Source organism: Stylophora pistillata, chromosome 5, assembly GCF_964205215.1.
Source record: "Stylophora pistillata chromosome 5, jaStyPist1.2, whole genome shotgun sequence".
Taxonomy (NCBI): domain Eukaryota; kingdom Metazoa; phylum Cnidaria; class Anthozoa; order Scleractinia; family Pocilloporidae; genus Stylophora; species Stylophora pistillata.
This window is the reverse complement of record NC_142523.1, coordinates 36,905,517-36,923,533: the sequence shown is the minus strand read 5'-3', so window position 1 is coordinate 36,923,533 and position 18,017 is coordinate 36,905,517. Positions and strand designations below refer to the sequence as shown.

Below are 18,017 nucleotides of genomic sequence, written 5' to 3'. Positions count from 1 at the left end.
AACTTGGAAAATTAAAGAGCCCCATGTGAAGTCCATTTAAAATTTGCCACTGTAAGGCTTACAAATGATGAATTGTTCTTTGTGTACGTTGTGTATGTGTACTGGTATGTGCTATTATCTACGCATAAGCCGTAGCTTCTGCCTTGGCTTGAATGAATGAACAGATATTTGGAAGAAGTGTGATTCAAATTTAGTAGAGTGACCTGTTCAGATCAAATACATCTAATTAAACATATTGTTTAGGTATATTATTTCTTTTTTTAAAAACCTTACCCTTGCTCAATTTTTGGCATATTAATGTACAGTTTTTCATCATCTGTTGACAATTTGCCATTTCCTTCCGATTTATTCTATTCATTTTGATCTATGACTTCTTCCTCCCCAGAAGAATATCTGGTCTTTTTTTACTATCCCTCTGACTTGTAAGTATCATATTTTAGTAACATCTTTAATTAAGAATTGGTTCATGCTTTCAGCTGTGCACTATCGAGTTATGGAGCACGCGGGAAGTTTCGAGAGCACGAAAGAAGCGTAAGAGTTGCCCGAGGGCAACTCTAGCTTCTTGAGTGCTCTCCAAACTTCCCGCGTGCTCCATAACTCGATAGTGCACAGCTGAAAGCATGAACCAATTGTTTTAGAACATAGCCGGTGGAATTGTGCATCAAATGCGACGCGAAAAACGGACAACAATATCAGTTGAAGCGAATCGTGACGGCGCTGATGCCGAGTCTGCTTTTCCTTTGTTTTTCTCTTTTTCTGCCTCATTTAAGAACTCTAGCCCATGGGAAAAGGTCGAAACATTGTCTTCGTTTTCGGACTAGCAGGCCGAGTTTCTGTTTGTATCCATTATTGTCGCGAAATGTATTATTTTTCCCCGCACTAGCAATGGTCGCTCGCGCGAAAAAAAAAATTCTGGCGAAGTCGGATTTGCTGACGCTATCAGCGTGCACTATCGGGATTTTGAGCACGCTTACGTATAATGAATTTGATTGCGCGACTCTGCTAGCTATGTTCTAAAATAAATTATAACATAACCAAAGTAAAGCGCGCGCTCTGATTGGTCAATTTAGCGTCCCCCATTTGCCCATGGGTGTACGCTGCTGACGTGAGCAAATGCAAAGACTATTTTTCCGCGCGCGCTTGTTTTTTCTGGTCGCGTAAGATTTGTTAATTAAAAGAGAACTCTTTAGCTACAATGTATCAATGTTATCTTATAAAACAAATGGTAAACACCACAGCGTACACTATTGAGTTATGGATGCACTTGGGAGGTTTGCTAAGCACTCAAGAAGCTAGAGTCGCTCTCGGCTACCGCCTCGAGCGACTCTTACGCTTCTTTCGTGCTTAGCAACCTCCCGCGTGCATCCATAACTCAATAGTGTACGCTGTGGTGTTTACCATTTGTTAATTAAAAGCATGTTGTACTTTGCCGCCTGCTTGCTATCCTCATGAATTTCATAATTAGCCATCTCTCCACAACTGTTACAGTAATCATGACTGTCCCCAAGGGGACTGGTAATGAAAGGTTTCCTTTATTGTTTTGACCGTAATGCTTGAACCAGCGTGACATTGTAGGGAGACATTAGATACCAAGAACTCCGAGCTTTCTGAGGGTTGAAAAGTTTCGATTAGTCTCAGCGAACAACTGGACGGAAAAATAATTCATGGGTACCAGCCGCTGTTCGGGAAATGAGCCCATGCTCTTATCCAGATCCCAGTAACCAACGGAAATCGAACCTGCATGTGGATTTAAGGATCGGAGCTGATGGTAGGAGGGAATACCTCGGTATTTGAAAAAGTGTCTTCAGTCTCTTTACAAGGGTGCCTGGCAAAATATGGATATATTTTGCTTTTATAGATTTGATGACCTTCGAAGCTGGCCCTTTTTTTAAGTTGAACCAACTCCCCTTATCCCAGAGAATAAGAGATAACTCGTGAGTCCTACCCTAGTAATGTAATGTTCTGTTCAAAATAAATGTGTAAGAAAAGATTTAGTGAAGACAAGGAAGGGGTGTGGTGGGGGAAGGATTTGGCCACCGCTGAACAAAATGTTACATTTTTTGTTGGTAGTCTCGAATATTTCAATGCTAACCAGAAGGGTGATACTCGAAGGACAACGGCTGCATTTTCTCTAAAACTTTCCGGGTGTAAACTGCAGTAAATATATAGAAAGAAGTAAGAAGAATCGATATCAAGATCTTGGGAGTTAAAGTGTTGATGAAATGTACTACAACTGGATTATGTACGAAGTAAATACAAAGGAACTCCTTTGTTACCGCATTTCATAATTTAATACAATGTCTGCTCTAGGTTTTTCCAAAACTACATTACTTCTAAAGTGGAAAGTGGTATAACGATTTAAGATGCATTTAAAAAAGGGGTATGTACAACTTGTAGCAAGTCAAAAACTTCAAAGGTAAAATATCCTTAGATTATCGGTAACACCAAAATTGAAACCTGGTACTTAGCTTATGTTTAAAGCTGTTCGGAAAATTATATATTAAATTGTTGTTCGTGTCTGTGAAAATGACTCGATAATAAACCACATAAAGTTTCAGATTGATTATATTAAAAAAAGTTGCTGAATAATCCCAACGGAGACCATGTAAAATTAGTTAAAATGTTTTGTCTTCATAATATGACTTCCGTATGGCCGTAATACTAGCTACTCAATATCCACAGACAATCTGTCATCTGGTTTTCATCAGTATAAATCCCCAAAACTGAATATAATGAAAGACCAAAAGAGTTTTGAACTGTACAAACGTATTATTGATCGCTTTGGTTTTTTTTTTTTTTTTTTTTTTTTTTTTTTTTTTTTTTTTAAGGCACACACATACATATACAATTTACATTACATTGGCTAGTACAAAAACGTGATACAACTAAGAAGAAAAAAAACAACAATACATTACAATACAGAATAGATGAATAAAAGAAAGGAAAAAACAAGTAAAAGGAATAAAAAATCACAGAATATCAATCAAAAGGCACCTACGAGTTACTTACAATCTTCATTATTACAGTAGAGCTTACGTATAGCTATAGATATATCGCTTCGAGTCTTTACCTCTTTTTTAAAGTATTGATTTTTCGAAGGGTAAAAGCAAAATTAGTGAAGAGCACATTTCTCTATTTGCCATTGCATCAACATTTTATTTTGGAATTCTTTCGAAATCGGTTTTTTCTCAAGACACTTACAACTGTGGACATACTGTTTCAAAAGAATAACAAATAAGTGTAGTCTGCGTCTTGGGTATTCTGATAATTGATAAGAGTCGGGTATTTCATTAAAGGTAATTTGCTCATTAGAAAGTTCAATTTCGGTCTCGTTTACCCGGTAAAACCACCTTAACGCTTCATAATAAAAAGATTTTTTCTCGGAGCAATCCAGAAAAGTATGCTCTATTGAATCTGAACTAGGGCAAAAGGTACAAGTTGAATCATGCGTTAATCGAAATTTGCGCAGTTCTTTTTTTGGTTATTATAATTGATCGCTTTGGTTGCAATTAAAGTCGCTTATTTAATCACTGCCTCGCAGCAGGTTGTTTAATACTTCCAGCCGCTGCTTAACGTTTAAATTGTGGTTTCCCTCTGTTAGTTCAATCTGCCATCGGTCGATGCCACACGCCAGGGATCCAGTCATGTCTTCTCTGCACAGAAATTCACTCTGTAACGAACTAAAACAAAAATGAAAGAACTACGAGATATAGAGGCATATACAAATTTGAGTTTTTTCTTGAGTTCCTGTGAGGAACTCTAAACATGGGGATGGGGACCCTAGATGGATGAAGTAACCTGCCTAGGCGTGGTCGAAAAATAGCCCTCGTCTTCATACAATCTTACAACCCCGGAATCCCAGGGTGAGAGATTGTTGGCGTGCTTGCTCATGTAACATGAACGAAACACTGGGCGGATCACCCCACCTTGAAACGTTTATATGGCAAGTTGTCGGACAGACTAAGCAACCTGACAAGACAGGTTACCCTCCCTCATCATGTAAAGGTTATTAACATAAAATATGAGATTATCTGGGCAGGCGGGTCCCACTTTCCTGGGGTCCCTAACCTCCATGTAAACAGGCCCCAACAAAATGAACCTAAGTCCGTGCTTTATTCACGCAGTGACTCAACTCAAAGCACATGTCCTTGGTTTTATTGGTCTCTTTGCATTATGCGCCTTCTATCTCGGCTGTTCGATCAAAGTGAAGTTTAAATAAAATAAAACTGAATTTGACCACAGAGTAACTGAAAAAATGTAAAAATCCTAATTCAAGAGTTGTCAATGTAAGGATAAAGTAATGATTAACATCTCACTTTTCCCGTTTTGATTCAACAAAATTAAAAGCGCACTCACGTTGAGAACATCTACATCTCGGTCAATTCAAGGTTCACGTCATCTCCAATGAGGACAAAAGGGGCCCAGTAATACGCTTTTCTAAACATTTCAGTTTCTCTCATGCACTTCGTGGCTTGATTGACAGCCTCACTGGCACTCCTCCCTTCAGCCAGGGCTCTGTAAAAATATTCCATGAACATCGGAGTACCATGGTCGGCAATGGGCCACAGGGATACCAGAACGGATCGAGCACCGGCACCCAAGAACGCTCGTGCAATACCAACCACACCTTCGGCCACGACCTCTCCGCAGGCGCTGTGACAACAGCTTAACACAACCAGCCTTGCTCGCAGCCCAGCTTGCAAGACGTCTTCCATTCTCAGTAAATAGTCTTCCTCTTGAGCTTGACGAGTTGTCCTCTTGATGTTTGGTGTCAAAAAAATTTCTCCTGTTTCTTTTTTACCATGTGCTGCAATGTGAATTAGGGCAACTGAGGACATTCGCCTTAATACTTCGTACTTTGTCGCCTCCTCTCCAATAAGAGGAGCAATGCCGATGATTTCTCCAATCATCTTCACCTCTTTCCTTGCACCCGGAAGTTGACTCAGCAATTTCTCCTGATGAGTAACTTGTTTGTAACACGGATCCCCCACGAGCAGCGCACCGGTTTTAACATGAAATTCTTTCGGGCAGTCAGTGATTGATTTTAAAATGGATAAGGATGGAAACACTCGAATCCTGAAAGATTCGCAGAGATACCTTGAATTCGAATCCACCAATGCTACGTAAGGCACCAAGCAGAGTGGACCTTCAGGAACAAATACAATCTCATCCCCGTCCTCCAAATCAGCGATAGGAGTAACTATGATATCATGGAGTTTCCTCAGGGCATTTGTCATCGAGTTTCGCAAGGAGTCATCGTTCGTTCCTTTTCCATCTCGGCTCACTTCAGGTAAACTTATTTCCCATTCAACAGCAGCCCTTTCACTGACTTGTGAGAGAGTAGCCTTATTCAGAGAGGTGATGTAGAATTCTAATTCATCCTGGTAAACAAAGTTGTTCACATGCTTCATTCTCGATCCGACGACTTTCCCATTCCGAATTACCCACGAAACAATGTAAGGTCCGGTTATTGCCAGAAAAACTACATCGGATAAAATGCTTTTTAGTGAGAGGCAATCAGAGCGTTTTCCAGAGCTCAACCCCGCGTAGGCTTGTACAAAGTTATACTTTACATCCACCATATCTCCTAGAGCTTGTGCACGTCCCTCCTCGGCAGCAAGAAGAGCTTTGACATCCTCACCCTGTCTCAAAAGAACGCGCCAAATACCATTGTATGCTGTTTGGTGAACATTTCGGAATGAAATCTTCCATGCATCGTGAGTCAGAAGAGTAGCCCGAAGCTCATTAAAAACCTCCCTACTTAAAACAAAATAGTCAAGGGCCAACTGGAGACGTCCCTCTTTTTCATGAATGAGAGCAAGATTACTTTCGGTCACGGCCATTTCAAGCATTTGCCCTTCTTCTTTGGCAATTTTTAGAGCGCTTTTAGAGTACTCGATGGCTGTTATGAACTGTCCTAGACCATCATAAGCATTGCCAAGATTTTCATAACTCCTTCCTTCTCCAGCCTTGTTTCCCACTTCTTTGGCAATTTCTAGGTCACGTTTATGGTACTCGATGGCTGTTTTGAACTGTCCTAGACCACGATAAGCATTGCCAAGATTTGCATAACTCGCTCCTTCTCCAGCCTTGTCTCCCACTTCTTTGGCAAATTCTAGGTGACCTTTATGGTACTCGATGGCTGTTTTGAACTGTCCTAGACCATGATAAGCATTGCCAAGATTTCCATAACTCTTTCCTTCTCCAGCCTTGTCTCCCACATCTTCGGCAATTTCTAGGTGACGTTTATGGTACTCGATGGCTGTTTTGAACTGTCCTAGACCATGATAAGCATTGCCAAGATTTGCATAACTCCTTCCTTCTCCAGCCTTGTCTCCCACTTCTTTGGCAATTTCTAGGTGACGTTTATGGTACTCGATGGCTGTTTTGAACTGTCCTAGACCACGATAAGCATTGCCAAGATTTGCATAACTCTTTCCTTCTCCAGCCTTGTCTCCCACTTCTTTGGCAATTTCTAGGTCACGTTTATGGTACTCGATGGCTGTTTTGAACTGTCCTAGACCACGATAAGCATTGCCAAGATTTGCATAACTCCCTCCTTCTCCAGCCTTGTCTCCCACTTCTTTGGCAATTTCTAGGTCACGTTTATGGTACTCGATGGCTGTTTTGAACTGTCCTAGACCATGATAAGCATTGCCAAGATTTGCATAACTCCCTCCTTCTCCAGCCTTGTCTCCCACTTCTTCGGCAATCTCTAGGTGACGTTTATGGTACTCGATGGCTGTTTTGAACTGTCCTAGACCACGATAAGCATTGCCAAGATTTGCATAACTCTTTCCTTCTCCAGCCTTGTCTCCCACTTCTTTGGCAATTTGTAGGTGACGTTTATGGTACTCGATGGCTGTTTTGAACTGTCCTAGACCATCATAAGCATTGCCAAGATTTCCAAAACTTCCTCCTTCTCCAGCCTTGTCTCCCACTTCTTTGGCAATTTGTAGGTGACGTTTATGGTACTCGATGGCTGTTTTGAACTGTCCTAGACCATGATAAGCATTGCCAAGATTTGCATAACTCTTTCCTTCTCCAGCCTTGTCTCCCACTTCTTTGGCAATTTGTAGGTGACGTTTATGGTACTCGATGGCTGTTTTGAACTGTCCTAGACCATCATAAGCATTGCCAAGATTTGCATAACTCCTTCCTTCTCCAGCCTTGTCTCCCACTTCTTTGGCAATTTCTAGGTCACGTTTATGGTACTCGATGGCTGTTTTGAACTGTCCTAGACCATGATAAGCATTGCCAAGATTTGCATAACTCTTTCCTTCTCCAGCCTTGTCTCCCACTTCTTTGGCAATTTGTAGGTGACGTTTATGGTACTCGATGGCTGTTTTGAACTGTCCTAGACCATCATAAGCATTGCCAAGATTTGCATAACTCTTTCCTTCTCCAGCCTTGTCTCCCACCTCTTTGGCAATTTCTAGGTGACCTTTTTGGTACTCGATGGCTGTTTTGAACTGTCCTAGACCATGATAAGCATTACCAAGATTTGCATAACTCCTTCCTTCTCCAGCCTTGTCTCCCACTTCTTTGGCAATTTCTAGGTCACGTTTATGGTACTCGAGGGCTGTTTTGAACTGTCCTAGACCATGATAAGCATTGCCAAGATTTGCATAACTCCCTCCTTCTCCAGCCTTGTCTCCCACTTCTTTGGCAATTTGTAGGTGACGTTTATGTTACTCGATGGCTGTTTTGAACTGTCCTAGACCATGATAAGCATTGCCAAGATTTGCATAACTCCCTCCTTCTCCAGCCTTGTCTCCCACCTCTTTGGCAATTTCTAGGTGACCTTTTTGGTACTCGATGGCTGTTTTGAACTGTCCTAGACCATCATGAGCATTGCCAAGATTTGCATAACTCCTTCCTTCTCCAGCCTTGTCTCCCACTTCTTTGGCAATTTCTAGGTCACGTTTATGGTACTCGATGGCTGTTTTGAACTGTCCTAGACCATGATAAGCATTGCCAAGATTTGCATAACTCCCTCCTTCTCCAGCCTTGTCTCCCACTTCTTTGGCAATTTGTAGGTGACGTTTATGGTACTCGATGGCTGTTTTGAACTGTCCTAGACCATGATAAGCATTGCCAAGATTTGTATAACTCCTTCCTTCTCGAGCCTTGTCTCCCACCTCTTTGGCAATCTCTAGGTGACGTTTATGGTACTCCACGGCTGTTTTGAACTGTCCTAGACCATGATAAGCATTGCCAAGATTTCCATAACTTCTTCCTTCCCTGGCATTGTCTTTGACTTGTCTGGCCATACGTTCTACTGCCTTGTTTAAGTCTTCCTAAGGGTTTAGAAATGTGTCGCAAACGTTTATTATACTATTATTCGAACACTTAGTTTTAGATCCGAATGAAGGTCTTGCATTAAAGGCCAGAGACAACTAGTTTTCTTGCTAGACCTTTGTGATTGGTCTATGAGATACACTAGTACAAAGGTTTTATAAATTCCTCGTTCGATGTGGATTTTCGAATGACATTTCGTCTTTGTGAAAGTCACTAAGCGCTAAAAAATGAGGTGATGGAGGGGCAGGCTTATGTCCAAGCCATTGAAATATGCCAATTGATAATCATTAGAACGTAAGTATTTTCTACAAGACTTCGGCCTAAAGGCTAATCACTTTTTGATGTTCTGGGTGGGAGTAATGTCATCTTGAACAGCTTGAAGATGAGTTTTGTCTATAGAAGCGAGTAAGAAAAACGGAAATTATTTCAGTGTGGATGTCTGACGAAACAGAGAAATTATTTATCACTGAAATTGAATGTGACTTCGGAAAGATCGACAAGTGTTAGGTGCTAGACAGCTTCTGAATTGTTCCTCTCTGTCCCCTCATTTTCCACTATGTGCACCAATACTCTTCCAGTTAGGCGGCAAACAATCTTAGCTTATAATAGAATTATAATACGACTGAAAACTGGTTCTTAAGTGCGTGGTTCGCCTTTCATTCCAAATACTAGAAGTTTTTAAGTCACGTGAAAAATACACACTGACGATTTAAATCGATAGAAATAGTTGACGTATGAAATAATTTCTGACTAAAAATAACTGTTGCAGTTATTTAAACCATCATAAATTCATATTGAGTAGTAAAAGGTGCCTAAAAAGTTTTTCAGATCGACAAAAAGGACCAAAAAGTTTTTAAAACTTGATTTTTGTTTTCAAAATGGTGACAACTTTCCCGGCAAAAACAGAACCGACGAGATCGAATCTATCTTGCTCTAGGTGTGACTCAAATCTCCCCTACGACCTGAAAGCTTTATGACTTTGCGAAGACAATCCGAGAGTTATCGTAATCATCATCAAATAGTTAGTTGAACCTTGTTTATAAAACATATTAACTATTAACAGTAATGTGCGCTCGTCCGAGGCTCTCCTAAGGTGAGCAGACTCGGTTGCCAGCTTGCTTCTGTCACAGTAATTGAATTTATAGGAATGTGACATTTAGAACTAAAAAAGGATGAACGAGTTACCGAAACGTCATTCAAAATTATTATCGCTCATTTTTATTCTTAATGGTTTGTCCAAAGCCCTCGGTACACCTTGAATTGGCAGAGAAAAATAATACAAGGTTCCTAGGACATACTTAACCGCTAATATTTTGCACCTAATAGACGAGGGATCAATCGCCATCCAATACTGGCTACTACATGTCCGTGTGATCGTAACGACACAGCGATGTAATTTTTGGTTTACGTTAGCAGATCTGGATTAAAAGATGTGAACTCGAGATGCTCTTTTTTAACCTCTTTAAATTTTTTGGCCGCCTAACATAATTTCAAGAGAAAAATCGAGTTTCCAGATGGGATTTGAACCCACGACCCTCTGTGATCTAGTTGGATGCTCTAATCACTGAGCTACAAGAGACTCAATGGTGAGCAAGGGTCTATTAATGGGTATTGACTAGAACCGCATCACGTGGCTACACAGCCAAACATCAGCTAGCGCATAGAAGCTCACTAACAGCATCACGCTGTCACATTAAAGCATCAAATGCATTAAAGCATCACATGCAGCCAACCAGCCCTCAAAGTGAGCATGTAAAGATGAAATAAACAATTTTTAATATAGGAGGAAAATCGAGTTTCCAGGTGGGATTTGAACCCACGGGAATTGAATACCCAATACCCACGGGATGGGATTTAAATATCCAATTAGTGGGTATTGAAGTCAATACCCACAAATTGACCCTTGCTGACCATAGAGTCTCTTGTAGCTCAGTGGTTAGAGCATCCGACTAGATCACGGAGAGTCGTGGGTTCCAATCCCATCTGGAAACTAGATTTTTGTCTTATATCAAAAATTGTTTATCTCATCTTAACATAATTTCATTTAAAGAAACAGTTATGAAGGGATTCTCAAGTTTACCTTTTCTTGCTGTGGCTTTATCTCTCCGGATGCGATTGTCTCCCCAACACACTTGTTTAATAGATGACGCAATCTTTCACTATTATCGCCTATCTTCGTATCGTTAAGTCAAATGAAACTGCTGAGAGGAAGGGTGGAAGGCTCAAGGTTTGTTTAATTCAGTGTTTTGGTGAATGCAATTTATTGACTGCAAGACGTCTTTATGTTCTAACTGCAAAGGGCATTTTTGGCTGTTGAAAACTCGCTGAAACCACGTCGCAACAAAGATTTGAATGACCTTTAAGACAAAATTGTCAATGATAACTGTAGTTACTTTGCAGTTCACATAGTCATTTATTCCTTGTGCAATTCGTTTAAGTGATCCACTTTTCAGCTTTTCTTATTGTTCGCTTTGCCACTTTCTCTGCCTCTTAAATGTCATTTTATACTCATTAACATTAATTTGAACGAGGGATAAATTGTGTCGAGTCACTTCGAGAAAAATTTGCGCAAAGGAGCAGGGATTACTAACAAATGCTTTCCAAATATCACTTAGTATAAAACAATGTACGGATATCGTACCCTTTTGACCAAGAAAGGAGAATCGTTTTGCCCCAAACGCACTCATTAGAAAAGTCTGATCGCTAAGTTCTGATTTAAGATAAATTGACAGTTTGTGACATGTAGAGAGGCAAGGAATTATTGTATAAATGCTTGAGTAGAAATGGAATGATTGATCTCTTAAGATGATAACTTGCCAAGGCAAGGAGAATTACATCTTTGCGAAAATTGACACAACAAGAACGTTTTTAATACGCTCAAAACGGCTGAAGAACTATATATAAGTATTTCTTGATGTTTTGACGGGATAAAAGAAAAGGGCATCTAAGAATTACAAGAGGTTTCAAAGTTTGTTTGTTATAAAAGGAAGTAAGGGGCCACCAGTTTGATGCAAATGGCATACATTTTAAGAATTATGGAACGAGCTCTGAGGGACAACGGGTGGATTAGGGCTTTAATCGTCACACAGACTAACAGATGGCGAAAAGATAGAACTGTGACAGCAATAGAGAAACAGCGAATGAGTGCTGATTAAGATGGAATTAGAACTGGTAGTTTCAGAGGGGAAGGACAACGGCTGGGAGGATTTTTATTTTAATTGACATTCCTGAATCATAGTTAGAGATGGAGAAAAGCTGTGAAAACACAAGAACTACAGGGAGAATGGCAACAAGATTAAAATGTTTTAACCTCCACAGGGGCCAGCATCAAAGCGTGTTCGCAATCCAAAGAGAACCTTTAATTTAGATGGAAAATGAAATATGCATTACACGAGTGTGGAAAGAGTAAGACATTAAGATCCACCACTTGTCAGTGCTGGGTGACGAGGTTACATGTGACTAAGACATATTTGGCCAGGAAAGGCGCGATACTCTCCTCACGGCCTGTTCGCCATTTGAGCGCTTTGTTTTGTATGTCTGCAAAAAACCTCAAAAACTTGGGCCTGTCTCCGAGATTGTTGACAAATTGGTATCTATTGTTTATGCCAGGACAATGGATAATGTATCGTTTTTCCTGTGCAAGGCGGGTGTGCAAGATGTCGATAGCTGAGGAAAAACGTGAAACGGCGCAAGATAAAGCTCGGGTATTGCTTTTAGCTGGATAATCTGTTATCCTTGAGGCCCTGGCGATGAGGAGATCGCGATTAGTCTCTTAGGCATTATAGCAGTAGATATACAGTCAATAAATACCTCCAACTCGTAGTCAGAGCTTAGCGACAGGTGGTGTTTCTGGTTGAGAGGGTTAACATATTTTGCTGAAGGAAAAGGCAATCTTCAAATTACCGCCATACATCGTCGAGATACTATCAGTAGTTCTACCGTACATGCAGAAAACCATGAGGATGTTTATAGCAGAGGACCATGACCATACGAAAGCTAATAAAAGAACCGTCGGGGTATCGGTATTAACACTGAGCTGTATTGGAGCAAGGAAGGGTAAGAGCGAGGAGAGCAAGTGGATTTACGAGCCAAAGCCTAGGCGAGTCTTAGCGGTGGAATATCCGGATGGAAGAAGAGGCTGTTGTTTGGGCCTTTGACATCTAAAGTAGTTTCCTACCAGGGCTAACAACATAAGAGCTTATCCCTTATTGCAAAGCTGTCAAAGAGGTCTTTGGACCCAAATCTAAACTATCGGTCAGAATCGAAAGGTTGGTGTTACGTTCGATGCACTTCAAGGCATGATTCTTGTAGGACCGAAATGAGTAGGTCATTGCAATTGGCTCAAATTGGCTCTTTAACTTTTAAACACCAAGTCTTCCACGTGTCGACAATACTACCGTGTGACATGAGTTCGGCTACTCCCTATATGTCCCCTAAAATTGAACGAGCGGGGAATCTGCCATTGCAAGAGAAATTTTAGCCTTCAATCAATGAAAAGTGAGGCTTGTAAACAATATCAGTGCTCAAAAGAAATGAGTGCACGCTAAGCCCAGCCATACTTATGGCAACCAGACCTAACCTCTGACACAGACGTCGATACCGCATGCCTCTTCACGTGCTAGCCCTGTAAAGCTGTCTTGTGACAGGAGGATTTCAACAAAGAAGCCAGAATCTGAATGAGGTGACGAAGACCACGATGAAAGCGACCAGGAAATACAGACAGACCATAATTCAATAGATTAGTAAGTTGAACAGCAACAACGAAGTGCAGAGTTACAAAAAGAACATCTGCAGAGTCGAGATTGGCAACATTGGAAAAAAGTGCTTAATTCACCAGAGCGAGAGAGAACGAGCAAAGCGTTCAAGTCATGACCCTGCGTACCAAAATTTTCCTTCAATTGAAATTGCACTTTTATAGAGTTTGTATATCGATTACCCTTTGAAACAGCTGGACTTAGACATTTTAGTTTTAACTGATTTTGTTAATTATTCAGCACCATAGTTTTAGCCTCAAAACGAGGGCAGATGTATTGACCATAAATGATGGATAGTATGCTCGTGGTCTCTTTCCGAGACCTAACGAGTGAAGAAGGAAAATAGAATAACATAGAAAAGGTGGTTTCGCTTCAAGTGACCTTTTAATACAGGTGGAGGACAATGCAAAAAAGGCCCTTGGGACTCATTCAAAGGTGACCACGACCGCTTAGTAAAAGTGAAATTAAAGTAATCAAGGGGAAACAAATTCAGTACTTTGACAACTGTGACACTAATACAGGGTGATCGCTTAATACAGGTCTGACTGTTGTTTGAAGCACTTTTTACATCTTTTATACGAATGAATTTCTCAAAGGATATAGCTAGTCCTTTCTGACACCAGATCTTTGCTTCATCATACAACTTAAGCTGTACACAAGCCTCAGCTCCTATAAAAATAATGTTTGGTGGGAAATAGTTAAGTGCCTTTATTGAGAAGAAAAAGGTTGGCATTTTCAATACAAAAAAGATGTTTTCAAGTGCGTGACCACGTAGATATGAGCAGAGACATTTTATGTCAACCTAGCCAGAGCCTTTCTACTGAATGGCGGCTAAAGCAAAACTTACCTTTCTTAAGGGCCTTGGTGAAAGCTGGCTCCAATTGAACGGCAACCGAGGCATCATCCAGGCTGTTTTCAAAGTTTCCTAAGAGAGGGATATCATACAATAGTAAAAAGAGTATCCGATTCGCCTTTAAACTGGCCTGTTTACTACTATTTCGAGTTTTTTTTCGCGGCTGAGTGATAAGAAAACCAGCTCGATCATTTCACCTACGATAATGAGATAAGAAGGGAGACTGGAGAGGAGGAAGAGGAGAATACACACGGGAATTGACGGTGTTAATGGATTGGCTTATTTTTTACCCCCTTATTTTTAACAATAGGACCTACAAATTGAGCTTTCCTAACCTCCAAACGTTGAACAAGAGTCGTGAGTGATATAAGGCTCTCTTCGGGGCTTTTAGTCCAACAAAAGTTGCAAGATACGGATTCTTTGTCTTAAGTAGTCATTATATTACTGGATATTCTTGAACTTGTTTGGAGTCATTGATAAATGTTCAGAAAAATTAGCCTAAAATGGGACCACATAACCCTTTTCGAAGATGAACTTTTAAAGTAAACTACAAATATTTTAACATTCAAATTCCATACCTAAATGGAAATGTGCTGCTGCCCTGTTACTGTAGAGTTTGGCTGTCAGCCGATTATCTTTGCAGTTAAGTTGAAGTCCCTCGGTGTAGAGTTGTATTGCACCATGATAATTTTCCTGCATGTATTCTTTGTTACCTTGCTGAAGACAGTCCTTTCCTATCACTAAAAACGCAGGGAAACGGAAACGTTACTCGATATGACCACTAACTTGCAACACCTAGGATACCCAGTAAAGTAATGCTCATGTCCAAAACTATACAAGTCCATTTACTGAGTGCTCATTCCTCACATTTTTCCAAATGAAACATGGGTTTTACGATTTTGAGAACATTTTGAGCAAGTGGATCAAGAAAATGTGATCCACAATGACAACAACGATAAAACAGCCTCAACAAGAAAACCAAAGACTTAACAACAGCTTATGGCAAGAAAGTAAATAACTGGTTTAAATAGTGGGGAAACACAAACAACAAAGGCGCGATAGGTTAGATTTATTTGACATTTGATTGGCAAATCCGTGACGACATTTTGAAAACAATCGTTAAATAAACTCAAACAAAACAAGAGAGGTTTTGGAATTATATTTTCCATTAATGTACGTTGCCGTTCACAGCATTCCATAATTTGAACTATAACATAACCAAAGTAAAGCGCGCGTTCTGATTGGCCAATTTCGTGTCTACCATTTGCCCATGGATATTCGTTGCTGACATGAAGAAATGCAATGACTGTTTTCCGCACGCTTGTTTTTTCTGGTCACGTAATATTTGTTACATAAATAGGAACTTTTTTGCTACAATGTACGTTGTCATGCTATAAAACAAATGCTCAACACCAGAGCGTACGCTACTGAGTTGTGTATGCCATGAGAAGGTTTACTAAGCACTCAAGAAACCAGAGTCCCTCTCGGCTATCGCCCCACGCGACCCTTACGCTTCTGTGGTACCTAAACACCTCCCACGTGCATCCATTACTCAAAATTAAACGCTGTGGTGTTAACCATTCAATAATTTTCAAGATGAACGGTTCACTTTTTCAATTTACAATTTTTAAGGTTACCTATTTGTTTCTTTAGGGTACAGAAACCACCTTTTTTTCCCTACGACGGTAGTAATAAGAGTTCCTCCCAAGTATATTAACATTTCACTTCGTTTTATTTGACAAAATTGAAAATTTTGTACTAAATCAGTTCGAACTCTTAATCCACTTTTTGCAACGTTCCCACGTTTTCTCACAGCGATGACTTACTGATAAGAAAGATTATAACATTGACAAGTTTGTTAAAGACCATAGTTACGGAAATTCGTGGCCGTAAAATAACAAGGTGGTAACGAGATTGAACTAATTTCAGCCTTGCATGACAGACGCTTTAGTATGTAACATCTACACTAGTATCAGATTGCCTCCCGTCTTCAACGTCTTCGTCAAAGAATGTTTGATCTACCGGTATAAATGATTGAATTGTCCTCTTTCAAGTCCACAGTGAAGCTTAGTTTTACCCTAGAACTTTCTCAAAACTTAAATGTGTCCGAAAATGCCAAGAAAAACAGACGCCTCCGCTAGCTTACGAAATGTGGTGTTGTAAACAATTTCACCATGTGGAATGGATGAGAATTTGAAACGACAGCAGGGATAAAAACCAGTCTGTCGTCGTTAGCTATGCAAGGGTAGCTTATTGTATTGATTTCCTGATCAAACACGGTACTTACTGTAAAAGGGTGCTTGGAATTTCTGCGTTAACCACAGGGTACCTAATTAAACTATACGTATGATGCACGATCCTCGCAGTAGATAGCGCTATTTAAGCAATAGCGAAATTCAGACCTGAAAAAAAACAGGCCTGTACGGGACTCGAACCACTGACCTCTGCGATACTAGTGCAGCGCTGCACTAGTATCGCAGAGGTCAGTGGTTCGAGTCCCGTACAGGCCTGATTTTTTTCAGGTCTGAATTTCGCTATTGCTTAAATAGCGCTATCTACTGCGAGGATCGTGCATCATACGTATCAAATACCGCAGTTCAAAATATATGATTTTCATATATTTATTCTATCTCATTTATCACTTTCACGGGTTCATTACGAATCAACTTAACGGCCTGCTCTCAGTTGGCTTGTTAGCTCAATTGGTTAGAGCGCTGCACTAGTATCGCAGAGGTCAGTGGTTCGAGTCCCGTACAGGCCTGATTTTTTTCAGGTCTGAATTTCGCTATTGCTTAAATAGCGCTATCTACTGCGAGGATCGTGCATCATACGTATCAAATACCGCAGTTCAAAATATATGATTTTCATATATTTATTCTATCTCATTTATCACTTTCACGGGTTCATTACGAATCAACTTAACGGCCTGCTCTCAGTTGGCTTGTTAGCTCAATTGGTTAGAGCGCTGCACTAGTATCGCAGAGGTCAGTGGTTCGAGTCCCGTACAGGCCTGATTTTTTTCAGGTCTGAATTTCGCTATTGCTTAAATAGCGCTATCTACTGCGAGGATCGTGCATCATACGTATCAAATACCGCAGTCCAAAATATATGATTTTCATATATTTATTCTATCTAATTAAACTATGTCGTGACGTAACTGCCGATGTTGCGATTTTCACAAAGTTCAGCCTGGTTTTTTCGTGCGAAAATAGAAAGCCCTAGACTAATTTTTACATCCTCGAGAACAACACTATTTTCACTTATCATGAGCTTAACCTGAACCGATTCTGAGTTACACTGCATGTAGTAAATGATAATTGAAACTTTGCTGCGAAATGCGATATTTGGATTTTGAAATATTGGTAATTTTCAAAAGTGTTCCGTGAGCTCCAGATTAAATAAAATGGTCCCGTTTTTGACTAAAACCATGCCTGTATCCTTCCTATACAAATTTATAAAATTAATATGAGCCTGCTTTCCTTAGCACTTTTCATAAAAAAAGCTCATTTGCCTCTACTCGGGGCACTGATTTCCGCCATTTTACGGCTACCGACGCTCGTTTCAGTTTTCGTGAATTTTCTAGGATAAAGATGCAAGTCTGAAAACAAAACCTTACCACGTTTCTATATTCACTACAAAGTATCTCTGGGAAAAATTTGAAGGTTTTCAATTTTTCGACCATGTGCCACATTTTTCGATTTCCACTCGGTCAATTCACAACGTCGCTCGTAAATGGCCACTAGTGGGCAAAATATTAAAACAGCTACTAGTGGCCAAAAGGACAAAGCGGTACCTTGTGGCTAAAATGGCGAAAGAGCCACTTGTGGTCAAAATTGCCAAACGGCCGCCTGTCGGCAAGATTCGTAAACGGCCACTTTTGGCCAAAATGGCAAAACAGCCGCCAGTGGCCAAAATCATCCAAAACGGCCACTAGTGGCTAAAATCTCAAAACGGCCACTAATGACCAAAATCTTAAAAACATCAGCTAGTGGCGAAAATGGCAAGACGGTAACTAGTGACCAAAGCTGCAAAACGGCCACTAGTGACCAAAATTGCAAAACAGCCACCAATGGCCAAAATTGCAAAACAGCCATTAGAGGCCAAGAACG

General features: G+C 40.3%; 2 protein-coding genes across 2 annotated transcripts; both read right to left on the bottom strand.

Moving 5' to 3' along the window:
- Positions 1-2,780: 2,780 nt before the first annotated feature.
- On the bottom strand, positions 2,781-8,273 carry LOC148731777 (uncharacterized). The gene is made up of 3 exons (XM_088761948.1): positions 8,219-8,273; positions 4,357-7,663; positions 2,781-3,680 (listed from the first exon to the last, which is right to left on the bottom strand). The coding sequence occupies exons 1-2, from the start codon at positions 8,271-8,273 to the stop codon at positions 4,368-4,370; spliced, it is 3,351 nt and encodes a 1,116-aa protein (XP_088618074.1). The 3' UTR covers positions 2,781-3,680; positions 4,357-4,367.
- Positions 8,274-13,377: 5,104 nt separating this feature from the next.
- On the bottom strand, positions 13,378-14,643 carry LOC148731776 (uncharacterized). The gene is made up of 3 exons (XM_088761947.1): positions 14,487-14,643; positions 13,903-13,980; positions 13,378-13,724 (listed from the first exon to the last, which is right to left on the bottom strand). The coding sequence occupies exons 1-3, from the start codon at positions 14,605-14,607 to the stop codon at positions 13,378-13,380; spliced, it is 546 nt and encodes a 181-aa protein (XP_088618073.1). The 5' UTR covers positions 14,608-14,643.
- Between the last annotated feature and the right edge of the window lie 3,374 nt (positions 14,644-18,017).